Below are 24,037 nucleotides of genomic sequence, written 5' to 3' on the forward strand. Positions count from 1 at the left end.
GTCTTTTTAAGATGTTTAACTTAGATTTGCAAACTCCTTATCTTCGTGCTAAACAAGTAAATCAATTCAAGGTTTAAACAGGTGGAAAAACGAGGCTGGTCCGCTCAAGGCTCATGTGTGCAGTCTAGCGTAATAAAACAGCAATCACAGCATGTTTCTGTTTATCTCTGCATCGCAGTGTGACGTTTTACCTGACTTGCGAGATATTTAGCACTTGCAAAGGCGACAATATGTTACGGATTATCGACGCGTATCGTGTAAGCGCTACCGACGCCTGCAGCGCCAGACAAAAGTTAGTTTCTCACTCACGCAGGTCCTTGGAGAATTAACGAGCGCCATTATAGCAGAGAATGTTATTATTGCTCTTGCGGCTTGAAACGGAACCAAGCGCAGCCAAGTTGCGAGTCGAACCTAGTTTGCCGCTTGGTTGCGCTTCAGCTGATTTTGTGTTGATGAATGCATTGGTTGTAGGTGCTCCTTGGCATAAATGAATCATCCGTTCAGTTTGTAGCTTGACGTTTTTCAGTTAGTTAGCCAAAAGGTTATAAGAGCAGTTTGTCACACAACTGTTAAATATGTTCAAGACTTTAGAAATGTGTCTGATTTAACTGTTTTTTTTTAATTTTTCTGAAAAAGAAGCATTGTAGAGCAAAGGGTTGGTCAATAGCTCACAGTTATAAAATATTTACACAGGTTTTAGTGCAATAGATGAAATTATGTTGTAACTTTTACTCATGCAATACATCATTTGACCTCAATATGTCTGTAAACCTATCATTCTGTGCCAGCGAAGAAGATTTTACTGCAAGGTCTGTGCATCAACAAACTGCTGTTAATGTGATTCTTGCCAAAGTGAGTGTACATTCTATTAACATTTCATTTAAACATTCTCTTCAATAACTTACAGAATATTTAATTTTATTCTGTCATGCTCTAACATTACAAATGACCAATCTAAGGGTCATCACACCAACACTAAGTTATCTGGCTAGTGACTCAAGGTTTGTGGTTCATTCCAGTTAATGAATTTTTCATGAGTAGTCTACAGCAGCTTGCATCTTGAGTCTAAAGTCTGTTCTTTTTCTGAGATCGCTTATGCCAGCATGTGCATTTTCTGTTTTGTGCTTTGTATGTTTGGACTGCGTGGGCCAGATATCACAAGATGTCTGAAACGGGTGCCACAATATGAGGAAGTTGCCATCAACTGCCAACAAGTGATTGTAGTTTTTGTGGAAGGCATTTTCCATCAGTCAGTTGGATTATATTAACAACTCTTAGAGCAAGGTTTTTGAGCTAGTCATGTTTGTGCCCTCCTAAAAACATTTTTTCTTATTCCTCTATTATATTTAATCAATTAGCATGCAGGAATTGCTGACATAGCACAACAGGAAAATGACTTCACACCGGATGTAACTAGTCACATTTCAATATTTGTGTGTGTTTTGTATTTGTTTTTGCAACAGTGCTTGCCTAAAAAAACTTGGATAATGGGTGGATTAGCTTCTTGTTTTGTAACTGTAAAAATAAAAGTAATGTTAACATTGAAGTGCCATTGTTAAAAACAATCAAGCAACCAATCAATTATGAAACGTCACAAGCAGTTTAGAGTAAGACTAGGCACCGAAATTCGCAGTCCAGAATATTTGCATCAGAAAAGTTTCTCTACCGTGAAATTACTAGATGACGATGATGAAGTTTTTAACTCTGACTGGTCTTCTGACGCTTCTGATAGACAATCAGTCTTGCACACTGCTTTCAATGATTCTTTTGATGGTTCCACTGTCAACAATGTTTCACTGCCAGTAAAGGTGGCAAGTTTTGTTTTGTGTTAGTTATCAAGGATAGTTATACTGGCTTTAACTTATGATACTTACTTTACATTTTAATAAATTGTACTTTACCAATCACCTTTCACTATATGTTTTTGATTGTTGGCTATTAATAACCACAATTTCAACTGTTTTAGGCACTACCAGACGAGTATCACTCCAGCAACCCTTCTACATCACGCTTAAAACAGAACACAAGAAGCCAAAGGCGATGCAGTGAAGGCAACATTAGCATCGGGGATCTAAGACAGGCAGTTAGAACACTGAATGCTCTATCTCATGTGCATCAAAGTGGTACTTGCTCACAGTTTACAAGTCCACAGATATCATCGGCCAAACACAAAGCTTTGACTGCCCCTTGCTCTTCAGCTGGTCCTGCTTCTCCTAGTGTTTTAAAAAGCAGCAATTATTACAATACTGTTGAGAGTTCTAGCCCCAGCAGTGCAAAGTTTCCTGACTCCCACATTAAAGTGGTTCTAAAGGTTCCCAGTTCTGAAGAAGTGGATCAAATTGATTGTGCACCACAATTAAATTGTGAGAACTACAACTGTGCCATTGAACAATCTTTACTCCATCAGTCTGGTATTAATAAAAGTAAAGATGAGAAAAAGGGCAGTGTCATTCCTGGCCCTGTTAATGGTGTAAAACTGTCTTCTCGGAATCATAGTGTTCCAAACAATATTTTGGAAAATAGTTTATCTTACCCAATTGAAAAGTCAAGATCTCTTCCCAGGCATTTTCATCCACCTTCTGAAGTTGATACTGTTTCCACACGTCAGAGAAGAATAGCCAGTGTTTCGGTAAGTATCTTTCAACACATTTGAGTTTTATGTTTAAACTTTTGAAATATTTTTCGGTCTAATGCTGGTTTGTTTCATGCTATGGACAACAAAGTGTGCTTGAAACGTATTCAAAGTTACACACATGTTAGGTATTTATCCAAATTTAAATCTCCTGAAGTTTGGCCCCCAATACGTGAAATTTTTAAAACACCTCTTTGTACCATAGGACATAATCTAGGAGTTTTATACTTTGTTGGTTGGTGCATTGTAAAGTATTCTAAAATGTTTGGTAACTTTTAGTTGGATTCACCCTTTTTTCACTCCTTAACCCTGAAATGTTGGTTTTTAGCTTTACCAGTCCTTAAGGTCAGAAATACAAGCCCTTATGTGCTGAAACTTTAAACACTTGTTTGTAGTCGGTTCTTCATTTAGTATTTAAAATTTTAGCCTGATCAGTCAACTGGTCACTTTTTGAGATGTTACTGCTGGTCTATGGTATTCTTTCGCGAAACAAACAAACAATTTTTTATGTATACCTTTGTAGTGAATGGCTTTTTGAATTATAACGTCTTTAATACAACTGTTGAGGCTTTCTAGGAAATTTGTGTTTTATAAACTGACCTTGGACAGCAATATTGCAAGAGAATAAATTGGAAGTATTTTTTCGAATAATAATGATTTGAAAAGAATATGGAAAAAACATTTTAAAGTTTGGATTATTGCTTTCTAATAATTTGTCCTTAAGAATCCGAAATTTATCCCACTGTACATAAACATGTGTGTGGAGACCCATTCTTTTTTGCCTGTGAAAACCACCTTTCTAGTTTGTCCTTAAGAATCTTAAAATAACCAGAACATTGTTATGGTCTAATCAATTCCCATAACACCTGTGTGGGGACCTATGTATTTTTGCTTGCAAAAACAATCATGTGTATAGATCAAATGGTGTGTATAGTAAATCGGTAAATAGGATATAGAATATATAAAATGGAAATGATTAGGGAAGCCATTTATTTAGTTTAAAAATAAATTTTGTTATGTTAGTACTGCTAGGTAACACATTTTCACAAACCAATTGACGATCTAATTTAAAATGTTACTTTATTACTGAACATACAAAATGTCCTATTTTGAAGAAAAATTTTACAGGAGGATTATTTTTACAAATTTACACACAAAAACATGATTTTGCTTTTCCTGGAAACATAAAATAATTTTCAGGGATTCAGAAATGTAAATTTACCAGGAAATCCTAGGAATTCCCAAACATTCACAGAAGAAAATCCTAATTTGAGGCAGTATGTAAGTTAAATTACTGTTGTTGATTTTTGATTTTTTTTACAGACTGTTGCTGGAAAGGCCAACCAGAAGCACTTGAATCCATCAACATCATCAGGTAACAACATAATTTATGTGTAGGCAAAAAGGTATTGGTTATTTCAACAGGTAATACAAGATTGAGATTATTGTTTATTCTGCTTTACTATCATTGATTTACTGATAATGACAATACTTCTGTCAAAAACATCTGAATGAAGCATTTTATGCAACTTTAATGGCAATTTTGTTGTGAGTTAAGCTGCTCTTTAAGTCTGTGTTATGTGTACCTATGCTTGCTATTTTTACAGATATCAGAGAAACAACGAACTCCACAGATATACACAGATCTAAATCACTTGTAAGCAAATCATCTCCCTTTTCTCGAAAAAGAAGTCCTACTTTGTGCAGGAGAATAAGCCCCTACAAGTAAGATACTTCTGAATTACTCAAATGTGACAGGTTTGAAACTGGCTTGGGGCAATATTTATTTAAATTTTGGTCTTCCTTGTCCTTTTGAGCGGTTTTGTCATTGTCAAATAAGTCAGAAAATACTGCACTATTTTTCCTGTGATAACATTAAGCTTAATATATAAAGTGGTTTATTAACTGGACAGCTTGTTTACAGCTGTACTATTAAGTTCACCTCACATTGATCATTTTTGTCACACTTTTAACCTTTTTACACAAAAAATTGAAATCCAGGAATAATTGTTTTGTAGAGAACTGTCATTAAACAATTCATCATCATCATCAGAAAGTGAAAACTTCCAAACATCTGAAGTTGTGTCACATTTACCTCCAAAATCTCCAGCTGTAAAACAGGACTCAGCAGGTAATTGTCAACAAAATACCGTTAACAGGTTAACATATACATGATCTTAATATCACCTGATACATTTTGTACAAATCTTTTCATATGTTTTTTCTCTATCTTTTCAGAAGCAGACTTGCAAGGAAAAGGACGTAAACACACCAAATCACAGGTAGGAGATGATGATTACTGTTTTAGGCAATTTTGAAAATAAACAAGTATTTGATTAAGCTAATAATGCATCTCAATTTGTTCTTTGTATAGCCAAAGTCCTTGGTTTATCAAAACAGTTCAAGAAAACCCAAAAACTCTATCAGCTGGAAACCTACACATGAAATGATGACCAACCATCAGTATGAGGGACATTATCGAGATGAGAGCTCTGAAGAGGTATTTAAAACATCTAATTTGTACATTTTTAACAATGCAAGTTTGTGTACAATAAAAATGCATTTGAAATTAATCGCCTAATGACAAACAGCATACTTCAACTTGCCTCTGTTTTAGGCCTATCCAACTTGTTTGGACAAATGTCCAGAAACTAGTGATGTACCGAATCGGCTAAATTTCTATTCGGCCGGAACCGAGTATTCGGCGGTTTTGCCGAATAAATTCGGCCGAATCAACCGAATCATTTATGACGTCACGCGAAGTCGCACGCTTCACGTTTAACGTGAAAAAAATGTTCATCTACCAGGCAACCAGTGCAAAATAGTTGTGTTTCGTCCTTATTTCAGTTCTGTGGGGTTTAAAACTGCCTTAAGCATGATTGGCAACCTGCCAATGAATTACTAATTTTTTTACTACTGTGGGAAAAACAATAATGTGTTGAAAAAGATAAACATTGACGCAATTTTCGTTATGTTTGGGCTTTTGAAAGATTGCGTGGACCATAATAAGCAGAAAAGACACGTTTAACGATTTAAATTTGTGTTCGTAAAAGATTCGGTTTCGGCCGAATCGCAACAAATTATTCGGCCGAAACCGAATCTTTGCAAAAATGATCGATTCGGCTGAATAAATTCGGCAAACCGAATATTCGGTACATCTCTACCAGAAACAAAAGTTTAAAGTTTTTAAGATTAGGACACTCTAGTCAGCTAATTAAAAAAGAATGTGTGGAATTGGTTGTGGCCATGATTCATCACCTAAACTTTAAATGTTACATCAATTAAACAAGCTTAAATCTTATCAGAAAAAATCGAGCACAAAATTAGTATTTTTTTATTTTAAAGCAAACATTTTATATCAATATGTTTAGAAACAAAAATTCTTGAAAAAAACTTTATTTGAGAAAAGCAAACAATATTCATTTTTAAGTTGTAAAAAACATACAACTAAAATACAATTACAAAGTGGTATATTTCTTACGATCAACTTTGGATCAGGGCCATTTATAGGAGAAATGTTTCTACACCCCCATTGTAATTAATACCCAATGTTGTCGGCCAGTACTATAGTGCAACTCTTACCTCTCATGAATGTACGTTGCTGTGTTTCATGGATGACATTTGATATGTAATGGTATCATGCTTGACTAACCAATACCCAATATGTATGGATGACATGAGGTTTATGACTAACACGAATATAAGTGGTCACCCACATAAAAGTCAAAAGTGTAATTGTGTCACATGTGGTTATATATTTAACTTGGTGCTTGTTTAATGTAGATGCAAAAAAAGTGTGCATGAGACACATGATGCTTATCAGTAGGTGTCAGTTGCTTTACCACTTGGTCACTTTCATTATCAGTCCTCATTGTAAGTGAAGTGCCAAGCAGCATCTTTTTTCTTATATCCAGGGTGGAAGTTGTGAAGTTGATGGCACAGGCAGAGTTCCAAGGATGAAAAGTTTTGATGCAGTTGTCTTTGATGTGCTGAGAGTTTCTCCAGAGGAATTTGCAGTAAGTGGTTAAATTTAATGTTTTTAATGTCCTAAATGCAGAATGTCATGAAAATGTTTGTGACAGACAGAAAGTTTAAAGCTAATGTTTCCTAAGAAGTTTTTTATGTCTATGCATAAATATGTGTTAAGAATAATTAAATTATCATGGTCAAACTAAAATATCATCAAAAGCATGGTGACTTGAATTTGGAAATCTGCTGTTTCATTTGTTGATTTTATTGTTTATTTCAGCGCCAACTTACCATTCTCGATTTCCCAATATTTTGTGCCATTCGACCAGAAGAATTAAGCAGTTGTGGATGGACTAAAAAAGCAAAATGGAAAATATCACCCAATGTTTGTGCTATGACTCAGCGATTTAATCATGTAAGTAGTCAGTAAGTACGTTTCATTTTCAGGTATTTCATTTGTTCTTGTATGTGTGTTAGTGAAGGTACTTTTTTGTCCAAATGACATGACCAAACGGCTTTTTCTTTTTCAGACAAGCTTCTGGGTAATAAGAGAAATCCTTAATGCTGGAAGTCTTAAAGGCAGAGCAGAGGTTTTGACACATTTTATAAAGATTGCCAAGGTGTGTGTAATTTTTATTTCTCATTCACTCACTTTATGCATGTTATCCATGAATACAACAATTCATTGCACTATGTACTTTACACCCAACATTTTGCAAACAATTGTACACAGTGGACTTTCAACTTCTCAACTCTTGACACTTAGCCAGTTTTGTTTGCTTTCTTCATAAAGGAAAGGCGCTTACATAACAAACCTTTATAAAATCACAGAAACTTCTAGAATTGAGCAATCTTCACAGTTTGATGGCAGTGGTGCAATCCCTGAACAGTGCTTCCATATTTCGTCTCACCAAGACGTGGGCGGTAAGTACTAACTTTTAAATTTGTATCAATTGCCTTAAATGATAACAGTGGTGAAAGTAAGCTGGAACGGCCTGGTAAAAGAATTATTGCCAGAATTTCATACTACTAAGTGTCTCAATTTAGAAGTATCAACTATACAATAAATTTAATATAAAATCCCTGGATATTTTTCCTATTGTCTTGAAAACTTCTACAATATTTTATGTAATGTTGTTTTGTGAGTTTGTTAAAAAAAGAGGTTGAAAAATACCGTTGGGGACAGTATTGACAAATACCGGATCTTCAGTATAATAAAAGCTGTACCACTTTGATCACTCTTGATAAACCCCATTTGAAGAGCAAAATAGAAAACCTAAATATCGCGTTGCTATCAATGTTTTGCACTGATAGACAATTTCAACGCTGTCGATTCTCGATTGTGCAACAGTAAATATTTGACCAGACACTCTTTCAATATTGAGCATAAAAAGGTGCTCTAGTCTAGAGACTATCTTTGAAAGTCTATTTGTTCAGTTGACAAAGTCTTTGCTTATCGGCAGCTCGTAGCTATACAGTTGTAACATCTCCGCTGGGTGGTGCTCATGAGCTTTCACTGTTGTATTTACGGTGTAACTACTGACACAAGAACACACGACACAGACCTGCTAATTTCCGATAGGTGGCGCAACAGATCATAGCCGTTTGCAATAGCAAAAATTGCTGACTCAGCAAATCTGTGATTTAGGGTTAGGTGACAGGCCCGTGCCGCGAGTTCTTGTGATAGTAGCTCCATCTGTATTTACAGTGCTTGCAACTTGAGCTTTTGAAACAAAATGTCAATGCAAAAATTGGCATGTATGCTTTTCAAAGTTTAAGTTGAAAGTCCACAAAAAAACACGTTAGAAATCTCAGGATCTCTTTTTGCTTCTTTCTATTCCTCAATACACGGTTTTCTGAACTTTGCAGTTGATCAACAAACATCACAAGTCGACGTTTGATCGCCTTTTGACGCTTGTGAAAGAAGATGATAATAGATGGGAGTTAAGAAGTCATATGGAAGCTATCAAACTTCCCTGCATTCCCTTTTTAGGTAAGTTAATGTTTGCTTGTACAGTAGGGCAGTGTTTCCCAAACTTGGGTCGCCTGTTTACTGGTTTGAAACATGCGTCGAATTCACCTTAAAGTTTGAGCCAATTCAGAATTTTTGTTCAAAGGACGAATAATTTCGAGCTTGCATGGCTATGTAAGGAGTATTTTTACTATCAATGGTTTTTTCGTAACTATAAATAGTTTGTATTAAAATAGACCAATGCTCTAGTTTCGAAACCAGCTATTCCTGATCGTTGGGGGGGACGTTTTATATCTGGTCGTAATTTTAAGCAAAATCTAATGCTAACCCACCAAGAAAATGTATGAAATGTATTTTGATCGCCAGATTAAAATGGTTACTTAACAAGGTCCGCGAGATATCGTGGCTTTAAAAAGGTTTTTGTTTGGTTTTTGTTTAACTGGTTTTTGTTTCAAAACTAAAAGCAAACTATTTCGCTGCTTGTTAAATATGAAAATTTCATCATAGACTATTTTGATGACTAATGACCTTTGTATGACTACGTGTTGTAACTTTTATCAACATTAAGCCGCTTTGTCACATAATATAAAATCTTACATCACTAACATCAGTATATTTAATCCAGCTTAAAGCGGGACAGTAACATAATCTTATCAATTGTTTTGTGGTCACTGTTTAATTTTACGATAAGAAAATCTGTTGTTTACAAGTTTCTTGGGCTAAAGCTGAATGTTTTTGATAAAACAAGTAAGCTAAATATATTTACAGTATGCATCTTTCTGCGAGGTCGAGTGTTAAAAATTTGTTCGATATTAAGCGGATGTTGTGGTCTGTCCAATATTCGCTAAAAACTTACTGTCAAATTTTTGGCAAACACTGCATAGACGCACATTTGGTCGTCACCTGTTATAACCAAGTTTTGTAAACATTGGTGCGAACGCATTTCATTTTCAACACATTCCCTTTGCATCTAATACGATAATTGCGCTTGGGTAAATATTTTGTGCGATTTTCTTCTTCAAGTCCCGTGCCTTTGCGGGCAGCAGAGATGGCAATGGGTTCTTGGTTTTAAAAAGATACCTCAACTCCTGCGTGTAATACAAGAAGCCCCTACTTGAGACCATGACCCAACACTGGTTACCAAATGTAAAGTCCCTTCCCGTACATCTTCAGCACGGCCAGAGATCACTGTCATGATCCTCCATGCGTGTCCACCACCACACGTAGGCATCGACGATCACCGTGCCTCTGAATTCTATGTTTCCCTAATGTTAAGCGTTTTGTCACCATTTCTTATTGTCGCCAATTAAAACCGGAGCCACCCACACCTTTTGCGCCGGTAATGGGGTCGGATCAAGTGGTGGCTTTTCACTGACCTTTCGGATCTTTTAAAGTATAGAAAACTCAAATCTTCTCTCGCCAACCGCGCAAAGCTTGGTTTATATGGATCACAACAGGCGAGCAATTTTACGAGATTCCATTGAGCAGCGTAAATGGTTTGGCGAAATTGGTTTAAATGTCATTTTGAGCCAGTTAAGTCTGGACGTATTGGTACAAATGTTTTGATTATTCGGCAAATATGGAGCATTGAGTACTTTCTTTATTGTTTGGTTTGCATTTGACTTAATACTGTAAAAAATACAAATCTGAATATTTTGTATTTTCTGCTTTAAATCTGCTTGCAAAATATGTCATCTGAAGATGTTTTGCTGGCCAATGCCAACTCACAGAAATAGTTGTCGGTACTGAAAACCCGCACGGCCGATAGAAGTACAAACTTCACAAGATGTACGGGTTGATGCAAAACTGCAAATCAATTGCTTCTAACATGTCATTGTGAGGTTGTTTCATCAGTCTGTTGGTCGGATTTTCATCGAAACACTTTTGAGGGAGTAAGTTCCTCCTCGCCAATCCGACCAATAGATTCCGTCTAAATATTCGCTCCGGTAGTGTCCTCCCCTAAAACATAATACAAATTTGTAAATCGAGTTCGTCACAGTGCAAAAACTTTTAAATCATTTCGCTATCCTTTTGTTGGATTTCATGCTGGCTGCCAAGCGTGATTTGGTTTCTGGTTGATTTATCCCAACAAATTCATGAGCAGTAGAACGCTTCAAATAGTCAATCTTGTTTGGTTTCAAAATAGTAAATCGGTGTTTTCTGAATTTCGTTGCCTGCTATTTACAACTAGAAGAAGAACAATTCACGGTGTACTGTAACTTACTTGTAGTAAATGCCATTCAGGTTGGACTGTGCACATGTGTTGTACCACCATCCGCCTCCGTGGAAAGTAGCACAGTTGCGGTCAAACGGGTCGTTGTCCACGTCTTTTGTCGTGAAAGCCATATTATTGTGCCAAGTCAGTGAATCGCCAGCATTTCCCCTGTTTCAACATTTTGTATGGTTAAAGTTAAGTTTTAGATGAGTTTTTCAACTGCTTACGAGTAATGAGCGATCCGCAATCTGTAGCCACTTTCCTCGTTATCGACGCGGAAACTTCGATATTCTACAAAAGTTTTTTTGCCGCGCCAATCCTCCAAGTCAACATGAAGCTTGTAGTTTTTCCGTCCCTGGTTTGTCAGCTTGTGAATGTTTTCAAGACCTGCGAAAGCATTACCGTCTTTTTACGGTTACCAAATGATGCATAGATGTCGATAGCAAAATTTAAGTGGCGACTGACAAGATAAAAACGCGCAATAAACGAACTCTGCGTGAAACCAGACACCCGAGAACTGATAAAATCGGCTCATTGTACGACACGTATGGCAATAATACACGGTACAGCGTGCAGTTTCGTGTTAAGTTTTGTTTGTGCGTTTGCGCATTAGCTTCACTAACCAAGCCAGAAATCGCCACGGAGTCGCCCGAATCCCTTTTTGTAACTTGCCATGTTGCGCTGGAATGATAATTCGGCCCCCGTCCGTCGCTGAATGATAATCCATCCGCCGGGATCCTGCGAAAAACTTTAGCGTTGGTTTCCTTCTTGCCATTCTTTGTCGCTATATTAAGACATGGCCTTTACGAATCACGTAAACTATGACCTGAAGATGACCCTACGCTATATTGCTGTCAACGTGGTCATTAGATTGCGTTGGTCATGTGACGAGTGGCAACGGACCAGGTCGGGGAGACCTATTCATGCACGACAAACTTGGCTGTGTTCCAAATACGCCAGCATCGTGTGCAACGAATTAACTATTTGGCGCCATATTGTCGATTGCAGATCTGCTAAACTAAAGGATATGCCAAAAACTATGGCACCTACTCAACCTTTGGATAAGAAATACATGGTTCATTTACGTATAACTGATATTAATAGCTGTTTTCCTTTACTGGTCACTTGAGATTATGACCGTCCAGTTGATGCGTTGACATGTTAGGGGTTTTCTGTTTGTGGAGCACTCAACGTCTGCACGCACTATTTGCTCACCTGTCAGATCGAAAGTAGATGTCAACGGTCAATGCGTAGCTTACCTGTTCAAGATCACACCAAACTCGCATTTTGCGCGCCATAGATGGGAGTCTTAGTGCAAAGATTCCACTTTCAGTGAACCCGCGCTTCTGAACTTCCTCGCAATCCCGGTAGGAACCTGCAACAATTAAACGCACCAAACTTCAAATCATTCTTGGTTGTACCGGGTTTCTTCGCACTTCAACAATTGCGGTCAAATATGCGTCATATGCACGTGACTTACGGGATCACGTATCGTTTCCATTGACAACGTTACCTGTGCGGTTTCTGGTTTACGTGCCGTTGTTTTTAGGGGGTCGTGTTTGCGTTTTGTTATTTGTAGCCTTGTAAATTATGTTGCAAATGGGCGTTGACGTTTTTAAATTCAATATCGTTTTGCGTTTTTTTTTTTGTTAAACAAGAAGCGCCCACAGTCTGCGGTAGACCATCCAAACACAGTCGTGTCACCGGCTAACAAGGAAACAAACGCCCGCTTTCAAAGCTTTGAAGTTGAATGACACACAGAAACATAAATTGCTGACTACACCACGTCGGTGACATTCCACAAGTCAGTTTACATGACATTATAAAAGGCTTTGCGGCGACTGTAATCCGCATAAAACCACCTATTTTGGGTTAAACTGCTAATATCGGAGGTAAAGCGCTTTATCGCCGGCTATTCCGTGTACAGTTTGTGCGGTTGTGCACCGGCTACTGGAAGTCATTCGGTCAGGCAGTGGTGCGTCTCTGCAAACACTTTAGACCACGACGATTCGCGATCCGTAGGAAACCTTAGCGGCGCACACTCGGCCAGGCCATCGATGACACTTCGGTCGGACATTCCTTTCAAGCACTGCGCATTCCGAACCGCTCGCTAATAAAGGCCGATTTGCGAACATCCCAAAGTCGTCCCCGTTCCCTCGCTTAAGCCCGATTGGCGGCGTTTCACTGAGTATTTGCTTGTTGTGACAATTACCCTGGGAGCAGTTCACAACTCGCGAGATAGCGTTGTATCGAGAAACGCTCTCACCGATTTCACGCAAGGATGCTGAGTGCTCGGACTTGTGAGAACTGAGCGTTAAACCTGATTTCGTAACGTTATGTTCGTTTCACGCTGCACGACTAAATCCAGATTTATCTATTCAGTTATTAATGCCATAAAAATTTTTTCTATGTGGTGGTATTTATGTGTACAGTATTTCCGACATGCGATAATTAAATTATGTGCTAATTTAGGGTTGTTACGTTATTTGCCACTGAGCACCCTTTTCCGTTCCCTTGTTTTGTTATCGCTCTTTGTGACGCTCAACATGTCTGCTTCCTCTCAAATATCACTTGCACGGTGTATGGGAGCAACAATCGGTCCACTCTTTAGTGTAGCACCCAAATAGCGAAGAAGTCGCAAGAGTAATGGAAAACCACCGAAACGAGAACTAAGAAGTTTACGTTTTGTTGCGTTCAACACGTTAATTGTTTAACTTTTGACGGCGCGACGAGGTAAGAAATCAAGCCACCAGACGTATCTGTAATCGGATTAGCACTTCAAACAAATTGTTGTGCATTCGATTGTAGCGCCGCTGTTTACAGACCTTTGTTTGGCAAACTTGTCGCGGGCAACTGTCTGTCAGCGATCTTGCTGGGACTAATAGCACATTTTCCCGCGCGGTTTAATGGCAACCAAACCGCCTTTCATGTCGTGATCCGCGGATTTCGCTGCTTCCTACAATTTTGTTCGCCGAAAGATAGGATAAGTTACGGAAGTCGTAGAGATTTTCGTTGCATTACAGTCGCCATAACTTTTTTGGTGTTCAAAATTTGACCTTTGGCAGAATAAAATGTTTGTTGCTGCTGTATTTTGTTATCTAGCAATTTCCCTCAAATGACTTTTGTGACTCAGAGGCCAACCTCCGGTCTAGACATCAAATTTACGTTTTTGCCGTTTTCCATTTCCCTAGAAACAAACCAGCGCATTGCTCGAAGCTGCGGATTGCGAACCGATAATTGTATGATTCAGACCATCAACCACTTTAACAAGGCCAATTTACCAGTTTTGCAACAGAAAATTTATAAAAATAGATATTACTTGTCACCTGCGCGGGATGGTCGCCTTGGCGTTGCTGGCGTTGCAACTGCAGGTGTCACAATGTTTGGTTCTTTGCTATTCCCTGTTTGTAGTGTTCTCGGCGTTGTCTCCGCTTCCCGACGAGATGCAACGTTCTGCACAAAAGTTAAGCTGACTTTATTCGGTACATTGATTTTAAGATGTTATGAAACTTTACGGGTCTTTGACATGACTTACTTGTGGGCGGAACTTTGTGTAATATTTTTACCACACAAAGCTCGCGGGTTGGCACCAGCCAAGGCGGGTCAAACAAGTTAAACCGCAGAAGTGCGCCCGAAAATTCGTACTTTGCTTGACTTACTCTGTCCTCGACGTTACTTCGTTCTGTCAATGCCTCCACTGTCCGACGGAGACTTGCCAACTGATCTTCAAGACTAGAAACTTGATCTTGCAATGCGGTATGTGCCTGCTGCAGTCGCCCGTGCTGGTCCTGTTGAAAGACGTGTAGTTAGGTTAATGTTTTGAAATTTGAAACCCGACTGTCTCGTAAATCAAGCAGATTAGAAATTGAGCGGAAAACCCGTTATTTGGAATGGCTGTGGGTGATTGGGTAACCCTTAAATCTGTGTCAAACCAAATTGTTACTTTTTGTTAGTCGTATTTCTGCTACAACTTTGCAAAGGTATCTTGCAAACTTAATTTATATTTATGTCACGAAAGGGTGCAGTATATGATCGTTGCAACAGTCAACTTAACTATTATCGAAAGTAACTCGGTTGATAGCAAGTCGATACCCCATGGATTCTATTAAAACACGTAGCACTTTAGTTTTTTCAAGACACTTGTCGTAACCGCGACTGACTTATTAAAGTGCTTTGACGTCACAACTCACGCATTACATCAAATGTCATTTTCTGGATGTATGTTGTTTTGTCTATTTCTGCTGGTGCTAATGGATTTCGGGGTCAAAGTTCAACCGAAGAGATTAATTTCGATCGCATAAGTTGTAGCGAGTACAACAGCTGGTTTTCGGCCAAACAAGTGATAGGTCAGAATGTGGTTTCCTTTTGGAAAGGTAGTTTACGATATGTCGTGGTCCGCTCAATGGCGATTCGCCCTTTACAAACTTTAGTAATATTTACAACTAACTAATTACTTACTCGTAGCATGTAGTATTTGATGGTGTGGTTAAGGAGCTGGTTTTCCATCTCGCCGAACTCGATGCGGTTTTCGCGCTTGTGAACAATCTCGTGCATGAGTTGTGTGTGAAGCTGAGCTATTCGTTCGTTGCCAACACGCGATTCTTGCTTTAGGTAATTCACCTGCATTGCAGATAACCTTATTTGTTTACTTTCGCATGAGGGGTAATGACGTACAACTTTCACCCACGTCACGCTTGAGTGCGGCAAATTCTCTCGACGGAATGTTTCGCTCACGAACGATTTCACTCTGCATTGTTTCCATTTGTGACTTGGCCACCATCACTTGAAAAAAATAAATAGTTAAGAATATGTTATCGGGTGGCGCAGCCATTTCTTCAGTTTCACGTTCGAATTCATGTCATAGGAGACAAAAGCGCATTACAGTATGTTTGTTTACTATGACTTTTGAATCAAATGTTTTAGTGTTTTGTTGTGGATCGAAGCTTACCTTGATTGTAGATTTCCCGCAAGTTATCGTTGGCCGTTTTACTCGTAACCGCTCTCACCCGTGTGTGTGACGCAATGCATACACGAGATGCTTGCGGCAGGTTTTGTGGCAGAACGTAAGTGAACGTGCATTCCGAGTCGCTATCGCCCTCTATAAAATCAACAATACCGTTAAACTCGCCTAATTCACTGCCTGTTTAACCTCGAAACTAATTACATGCGACGGGCAGATATTAGGCGACGTGAACCCAAACTGACTGTGCATGTCTGAGTGAGTTCGTAATTACCTGTCTCGGTCAGCTGTCCCCGTTCGACGTAAAATCGGTGCAAACTTTGCCGGTTTCCTTCTGAAATTGTCACTACATTGCCATGTACGTCCCGCTTTTTTGACGCCGCCGACATCAAATCTTCATTTGAATCTACTATAGATCTGGACTGAAGCGCTTCCACGTCAAAATCTATCGACCTGCTTGTGTCTGTATTTTCGCGTGGAGCCGCAAATGCTTCCAACTCGATCATCGGATCTTTGATAGCTCCATTGTTGGTTGTATTTGCTGCTTTGATTTTACACAGTAACCCGCATACAATGCATAAAGTAAAAAGCAACCGCCTAACTTGCATTTTAAAATCCTGTGCGAACTTAAATCAATAGTTAACTTCCTGCATTGGGTTTCAGTTGACGTGTCGCGACTATTCTTCGCGCCTGTGCGATTTTACTTAGCCACGGGTGGCTGCGGTTTGGCAATATCTTGACAATAACAGGATTAAATTTCACCCTGCCCCACGTCGTTCTGGACTGTCAGTCTCAGGTGCATCCTACGTTTAATCCTATAAATGTCCTTTTCACTTAAAACTCGACCCGTACTGCAAATTCCGGCCTTTTCCGGCCGCCAGTGCTTGTAATAAGATCGTCTTAAAATACTCACTGCTTATTTTGCGTGTCAAGGGTTGAGACGTCGCGTCTATGTTGGTGTTTGACTAAAAACAACAGCGCGGTAAGAATCACTTTGCTAGATCAACCAAATGTTGAGATTAACGCGTTTGACTAATCGTAATCCTAAACTGAGTTTACTAAATTGCACCCGTGGTCAAATTAGTATTGTGCATTACACAAACTTAACTATGGTGTGAGGTTGCAGTATTTAAATTAACACATACTTAAAAAGTTTTTCTCCTCACTAGTCTAGAGAAGTCTGCTTGTTGAGTTTCTATTTTACTTCGTTTCGCGTCCTCACTGGATCACAAATCCCGTGTGAATCTGTATTCTGTCGTAGCGACCATCACTGGCGACTCACAAAACGCTGTACTCGCCTCAACCACAATAAAACGGCAGCTATCATGTGTTGTGTCCATCCTATTGTCCGTCGTCGATCTTAAGTTGCGCCTGAGCAAATACCCCGCCCTGAGCACAGTGATTCCCCGCCCCTATACAGCTACTAATCATCCTAACAACTCGTACTGTGACTGCATAGCTGTCGCTGGTCGAATAGTTGAAGGACGCACCTGGATTCGCGGCGCGTTGATGGACGAAAACACACCACGGTCGACCGTCTTCGATCTGCTGACGCCGAACCAATGACCGAAAGTCGGCGGCCCTTTTTTCGCTACCAGTACAACTCCTGGGCGTAGCTTGTGTAGTTGGTATTGCGTGGAACCCATGACTTTATAAACAGTCGCTATCTGTTTTGCGTGATCTTGTAACCGCATTTGCGACCCACTATGTGTGTTTGAACACTTGCTTAAGAATGGCACGTCTTTGGGGCATAGTGTTCTGGACCAATATGTTGTATGTGGTCTTTCGAGTTGTAGTCAATCAGTAACGTTTTGTAAATTGATGTTCTTCTTCACAGGAATGTATCTAGCTGATGTAATGTACATCAATTCGGCACACCCTGACACGGGAGGACTGGAAAGTCATGAGAGAACAAACAAAATGAACAACATTCTTCGGGTTATCTCCGAATTCCAACAATCAAAATATGGTTAGTCTTGCAAAGCCATACTCTCGATTATGGGCTAAATTCTTTAATTGTCGAAGAATAACCAGAAGTAGTGTTTCTGATTTCGCGGTGAAGTGCTGTGCGGCTAACTTTGTGTGACAGACGTTGTCTTTAATCCTGTTTAATTACACGTTTTGTCATGTGTAGATCACCTACAAGAGCAACCACACATCAAGAATTACCTCAACTCCGTCAAGTACATTGAAGAGTTGCAGAAATTCCTCGAGGAAGACAATTACAAGTAAGTTCCACGATGAATTAACTTGGTTTGATCGACGGCTGTTTGATCAACTTTTTGTCTGTCATCTTAGATTGTCTTTAAAAATCGAACCAACCCAGGCTCACGCCACACCAGAGAGGAAAACAGCCAAAACAAAAGACGACCTTTTAACAGGTTTGTGTGTTTTCTGCAAAAATGTTTTTTTCCCGAAAGCTACAGCGTCTATATACGAATTACTTTGAGGTTTGTAATTTAGGGTTTTTGTCAAAATTATGTCGCTCTACTCAACTTTACTTATTTCGAAGTATACTGTAAATGAAAAATGGGCATTTTTAACGCACGTTGCAGTCTTGTCCGTCGCAAAAACAATCTGCATCAAACTATTTGTACACATTTAAAGATTCTTTAAAAGCACTTTTAACTTAAACGAATATATTTTTCAGGAAAAACCCCGCACAAAGTTGATCACGTGCTCAATCGTCACGTGTGTCAGACGCCACCGGCCCAACAGCGGTTCGTACCCGGACACCGAAAATCACGCAGTTTAGGAAAAGAGTTCGCGTTTTCCAGTGGTTCCGCTTCACGACCCAAGTCTGAGAATTCCAAAATTCACAAAAGGTGTGTAGTGTGTCAACTAAGCCTGATGCTTGATAGAGGACTAATTATTTAGCTTCTTGGCGGCTTGAGTCGCTGGTGGGGTGCTAATGTGCTAACCTTGTCGTAGGAAACCGCATGCTTACTCTGTTACCTATACCTAACCAACCTATACTGTACCATATCTTTATTGGAGTGCCAGTGTCGCGTTTTTACTGACAACATGAGGTGTGTGCCGTAACTTGGGAAAGAATGTTTGAAACAGATCTATTTACAAATTGAAAGACCCCCAAAATTTACTACCACTGTAAACGGAATAATTGATTTTTTGAGTTACGTGTATGCCTTTACTGCATGACCCTGGAATTATTTTCTTTTACTTGAGTTTTCTGTTTTCTCACGATTTTGTATACTTGATTTTAAATAAGGTTTTAAGTTCTATTTTCAAATTTGCATGATTGATTTGCCTGTGTTTTTGGTTGTTGTTTTGTTATCCACTGTTTAATTCGTTATCAGCTTGTATGTTTCAGTACTCAACGTTTTAATAATCAGTGCAAAAAAAATTAAACTTGAAAAAGTAATTCGTTTACACCAGGGGCGGGCAACTTCTCCAGTCGGCGGGCCTGATATGGGAAAATGAAGTACTTGGCGGGCCGGATTCCTGAATCGCGTATTTATCCAGTGATTTAAAACGGATTTTTGACCACCTAAACTAAATACAATCAAGAACGTCGCAATTACAATACAGTCCAAACAATCTAACTGATATAACATAAAATTATTCACCACAGCAAATTTAATGCATACACCACAGACTTAGATACTGCTGAAACACTAACTAGGCTACACGTGTGGAAAGAAAGAAAACCGAGAAAGCAGGCCACACACAAGGTTGGCAGTTATGTCGTAACAATGGATGTATGGTGCAATGGTTACAACGGCGGGAAAGTTTTTTGCTAGTGGGGAGCGTTACTGTCCGTTACAACTATAATTTGACGGAGTAAGCAAGTAGTAGGGGATTGCGGCAGAATGTGGCTGCGGGCCACATTATCATGCAAGACCAGAAACTGTCTGCGGGCCGCTCAAAATCCCGTCGCGGGCCGGATCCGGCCCGCGGGCCGTATGTTGCCCACCCCTGGTTTACACCAATATTAAATTATTTGGTTCTAAACAAGTGAAAAACCAACGCATGTTTTGTTTTCATTTTATTTTCAATTATTTCGTTGTGGTGACAACAGACGCACAATCTATGGCAGATCGAAAGAAAGAGATGGTACAGTATGGTACATATCCCCCACCCGTTATACACCCCCCAGGGTTCATAGCAGGTTTGTTATGTTTATCATTTGACTGCCTTGTGCTCTGTCCGTATGTTTTGTCCACGTGCTGTTTGCTGCATGTTAGCTCAGTTGAGCATCAAGATGAACTTTGTTTTAAGCTTTTTCTAACCGAAAACCTATTAAGGTGCAGTGTGTAAACGTTCAGAGCTAGCAAGCTGTACATATGAATTTCATTGTATGGTCTAACAAGTGGTGCAAAAGATACTGTATATTGGTGACCAGTGGGTACTAAATACTGTTTTAGTCAAAACTCGAAGACAATCTATGAAGGTGGCCTGTATTGGTCGCCGAAACGTCGGAATAAAACTACAATTGCCAGAAAAGCTCTATAAACTTAACACTGATTAATCTAATTTTGTCAGGATTTTAGGAAAAATTATATAGTAATAACGGATTACTTACATAGGTATATTTCAAAACAACTACAGATATGTACCTGTTCTGCCAAACGACCTGGAAGAGGCGGGCGGAACTTTATGTTAATACACAACTTCCAGTTTTATCGCATTGTTTCTTAATTGTTTTTCGCAGTGGAAGTCTTCCTAGGGCGCCACTTCCTGCAACGACGCCCATGTCGGTTACTACGTCACTACTTGATGACAGCATCATCGCAATGCCGTCATCACTCGCCTCATCGTCATCGTCCAATACTCGGATGTCGGTGACAGGTGGAAACAACAGCTCGATCGGAAGTAGTCGGTCTAATTCCGGTTCCGAGTTCAGCGAACATGACGATATGTCATGGTCAAGCGAAAGGTAAACTTATCTACAAAGCTCAACACCCAAGATATTCTATGTTTTAACACGTTTTGTGACTGTAAAATAGGCTTGCCATAAGGTTTTTAAAAACACGCTTTTCATTCATACATAAACATACAAAATTTATCAACCATCCCTTTAGTCAAGTAGTAACTCATGCAAGTTTAGGTTTGGTTGGAACACGGCTTGGTGCAGGCACTACTACGGCAACCGTGGCAAGTTTAGGTTTCGGGCCATGCGAGTTTTCAGCAATAAAAGTAAGACTATACCGATGAGAAAGTGCGTGGCAGCTAGTCACTGTCACACAATACACGAAGCTACAGAAAGTCGCAGACTCTCGACGAGCTCAACTGATATTCCCACCTCATCGTGGGAGGCATTCAAAGACGACTCTCAGCGGAGTCGAGTCGAAAACATTGATAGTGAGACCGCTCATTTACTGTCGGGAGTAGAAACAGATTCAGTAGAGGTTTTCTCGAGGCAATTGAAGTCAGACGAAGCGATGTTTCAGCCTAGAAACCCGGTGGACGAGAACAAATATTTTCGACAATATTTCGTTTCGCCGAAGCTCTCTCAAAGTTCGCAGTCAGTTTCGTTTGGTCCGAAAGGCAGACAACAGGTGGTCAAGCACACAGAGTACGGAGGCTGCACAATGCTGGAAAAGAACAACGACAGAGCAAGTTTCCTGCACAGACGGTTAGATAGTTGCTACTTTGTTAGATATACTATAGCAGGGGTGGCCAACCGGTCAAAGCCTAAGAGCCACATTCTTTACTGTGTTTCCACAAAGAGCCACATTATGCACACGGGCACACATGTTCGTTGCCTCGTCCCTTCCTCACGCACAGAGACCTGTACTTAGCCAGATTTATTCTAAATGTCACACACCAACATATTAACGACACAATTTGACTTGTACAGACCGCGTGCCAGTAATTTTCAACAATAAATGGTTTGCACTGTTATTCACACAAAACTCCCATTTCAACAACAGCCACAAGCAAAAACATATGAATTAAAATATGCGCTTTTTTCTCATTCTATCAATAACGTGCGGTGAGATTTATGTCTGATGAATTACTAAGACCTTATTTCTCTCCCATTTTAAAGGCTAACTTAACAAAAATTGTTTACTCAAAAGATCTACCCTGCTGAGAAACTTTGCGTATTTTCATCTAACGCGCATGCGCCCTAAACTTAGGCGCCGAGTTTTACAAAAATGCCATGTGGCGAAACTAAATTCATTGCGACGTCACTAATGTATTCACCACCAACAATCGCTCAATTCAAACCGAAGAGAAACTGCCCATAAAGAGCAAGCATTCATTGTTCAACAATTGAATATATGCCATCATAATCAAGGCATTATTGCCACATAAGGTTGCGGTTTTAAGGCATGGTCTGTGGCCATACCGATAATAAGTTTGTTTAAAAGCAAAATTGTTAAAGCTTTACTTTACATTTAACGATTTTTGTACCATATCGCTACATACTAACCAAAATATACACAGTGCCCCCAAACTTCGACAACGACGTAAGAGCCGCGGGTTGGCCACCCCTGTACTATAGAGTCAGTCGCCTGTTGTGGCCCAAATGAGAATAGTACGGCTGTGTCAAATGTAATTTTTGGTATTATTTCAGCTCAATTGCGGGCAACAAAACGTTTTACCCGGCCGTAATTTATGGTGCTAAAAATGTTGCCGAAATGTGGTAGAATGCGTAATAACATCTTTTCACTGACTGGCATTCACCTTTGGCAGACCTTCCGACATGTCAATGGAATTTCAGACCTGCAATTTTGAGGGAGTGTTACGGAGGAAATGTGTAGCCAAACACGGAAGAAAACCCGCAGTAAGTTAAAACTCAAGAAATCAATTTCTTCCCAAGGCGTCGATAATAAATCGTTTTAATTTTCAGATGTCACCGTGGACGAAGTACTGGGTTTGTTTATGTGGAACCCAGCTCGTGTATTATTCAGCGAAGAGCCTTCGTGCTCAGGAGAGACATAATGTACGTATATTTGATCGAAATTGTGGGGCCGATTAACACCTTTGTGTAACCTTTGGGCCACCTTTATGCACGGATTATTAAATTCTGCATCAGTTTTTGTTAAATGGTTTTTATGGGCCGTTTTTAGGAAGGTAACTCTGTAACTTTTGACCGAGGTTTATCAAAAGGGTAATCCACAGGCCAAAAACGTAAAAAATATGTTTTCAGAATTTACCCCCCAAAAAACGCAATCTATAGTGTAAAGTCCATAATCAATACTTGTTTCTAGTTTTTCTCTGCAATCAAAACATTTTTTTGTGGCACAGTTTAAAGCCCGCCCAACAAAAGCGGTGTCTATCAAAAATTGGATGCTGCTGGAAACGCACGACACCAACAGCTTTCAGCTCTCCAACCCCGATAGCGGAAACATGTACAGGTTTCAATGCGACTCCAGAGATGTGACGCGAGTTTGGATCTTAAATTTAAAGGAGGCCGTCAAAGGCTACCCTCAGGTAACCAGGGGCTCAAGATATCCATTTTAATAGGCCTGGGCTTTTATATTTTTCACAGTATGTGAGAGATTTTTTAAACACTCAAGTGTACCCGAATGTTTTCGTAAATTTGTAACACACAAAAAATCCTGATTTCAGCCTGAAAAAGATTTGATCAACTTGGAGGACATCTGATCGGTAGTAGCATATACAGCAAGTGATTGTTGCAACAAACCTCCGTACATCAGACCACCAAGCACTGTGATACCTGGGTTGAACCAGATTGGCCCATCTATTTTTCTAGTGACCTTTTCAACTTACGCGACGACCTCGCGACCGCTTTTTGTGCTGACCTTTGTCATTCTCCGAAACGAATCCACTTTTCATCTCCTCGCATTAGTGCTCTGATAAATTAACGGTGGATAACTTTAATGGACGCTCAACATGCATATAAACCACTGCTAACGACACACACACACTATTCGTTTCGTCTTGGTACTGCTTCTTATTTTCGCCTTGAATATCATTTGTGCAAATCAACTTACTCGCGTTGACCACAATAATTCGAACTGCTTTCCGAAACAGTCCTAATCTTGATAAGCAACATTGGCGAGTGTTTAATTTGCTTTTATTGCAACGGACAAAACCACAGGCGTTTTTATAATGACGTACACTGCTGCTTTGCCAAGTTCACTTGCGTTTCTTCCCATGTTCTCTTTACGCTTTTACACCTATGATGTACCACAAGCGGTGGACGCGAGATTTTCAGCTGATCGGTGGTGAATGAATGCGACAAGGATAAGCGTGGAATTCTGGTATGGAGGTGCTCAAGTGCCTGGATTGGTGCTGTAATACTGCCATACTTGTATTGCATATTTTGGTACAATTTCAATACATTGAAGCATAGAA

At 39.6% G+C, this 24,037-nt stretch overlaps 2 protein-coding genes across 5 annotated transcripts; one reads left to right on the forward strand and one right to left on the reverse strand.

Moving 5' to 3' along the window:
- The first annotated feature begins 668 nt into the window (after positions 1-668).
- Positions 669-24,037, forward strand: LOC145205720 (ras-specific guanine nucleotide-releasing factor RalGPS2-like). 4 transcript variants are annotated; one of them, XM_080078469.1, is made up of 22 exons: positions 669-852; positions 1,967-2,629; positions 3,956-4,007; positions 4,240-4,357; positions 4,651-4,763; positions 4,871-4,914; positions 5,007-5,132; positions 6,547-6,648; positions 6,882-7,016; positions 7,132-7,221; positions 7,433-7,525; positions 8,471-8,594; positions 17,586-17,717; positions 17,883-17,976; positions 18,047-18,129; positions 18,399-18,573; positions 19,788-19,877; positions 20,421-20,645; positions 22,409-22,499; positions 22,566-22,658; positions 22,964-23,149; positions 23,288-24,037. In XM_080078469.1, the coding sequence occupies exons 1-22, from the start codon at positions 709-711 to the stop codon at positions 23,321-23,323; spliced, it is 3,009 nt and encodes a 1,002-aa protein (XP_079934595.1). In that variant the 5' UTR covers positions 669-708; the 3' UTR covers positions 23,324-24,037. The 4 variants fall into 4 exon arrangements, with proteins under 4 accessions (XP_079934595.1, XP_079934597.1, XP_079934594.1 ...); XM_080078468.1 differs by lacking the exon at positions 669-852 and adding an exon at positions 1,505-1,808; XM_080078471.1 differs by lacking the exon at positions 19,788-19,877.
- LOC145205721 (angiopoietin-related protein 2-like) lies at positions 10,036-16,926 on the reverse strand. Its single transcript, XM_080078472.1, has 11 exons — positions 16,023-16,926; positions 15,737-15,886; positions 15,476-15,570; positions 15,247-15,408; positions 14,448-14,576; positions 14,115-14,241; positions 12,048-12,163; positions 11,412-11,526; positions 11,016-11,175; positions 10,798-10,956; positions 10,036-10,532 (listed from the first exon to the last, which is right to left on the reverse strand). Exons 1-11 carry the CDS (start codon positions 16,354-16,356, stop codon positions 10,424-10,426), a joined length of 1,656 nt encoding a protein of 551 aa, XP_079934598.1. The 5' UTR covers positions 16,357-16,926; the 3' UTR covers positions 10,036-10,423.

Source organism: Phallusia mammillata, chromosome 8 (assembly GCF_965637545.1).
Source record: "Phallusia mammillata chromosome 8, kaPhaMamm4.hap1.1, whole genome shotgun sequence".
Lineage (NCBI taxonomy): Eukaryota > Metazoa > Chordata > Ascidiacea > Phlebobranchia > Ascidiidae > Phallusia > Phallusia mammillata.

Bases quoted from the DNA above. Each gene is read 5' to 3' on its own strand.
- LOC145205720 (XM_080078468.1), top strand. From the start codon at position 1,584: ATGAAACGTCACAAGCAGTTTAGAGTAAGACTAGGCACCGAAATTCGC. The intron at 1,809-1,966 runs GTGGCAAGTTTT...CAACTGTTTTAG, and splicing joins ATGTTTCACTGCCAGTAAAG to GCACTACCAGACGAGTATCA. The intron at 6,649-6,881 runs GTAAGTGGTTAA...TGTTTATTTCAG, and splicing joins TTTCTCCAGAGGAATTTGCA to CGCCAACTTACCATTCTCGA.
- LOC145205721 (XM_080078472.1), bottom strand. From the start codon at position 16,356: ATGCAAGTTAGGCGGTTGCTTTTTACTTTATGCATTGTATGCGGGTTA. The intron at 14,242-14,447 runs GTAAGTCAAGCA...ACTTTTGTGCAG, and splicing joins GAAGTAACGTCGAGGACAGA to AACGTTGCATCTCGTCGGGA. The intron at 11,176-11,411 runs GTTAGTGAAGCT...ATGCTTTCGCAG, and splicing joins CCGTGGCGATTTCTGGCTTG to GTCTTGAAAACATTCACAAG.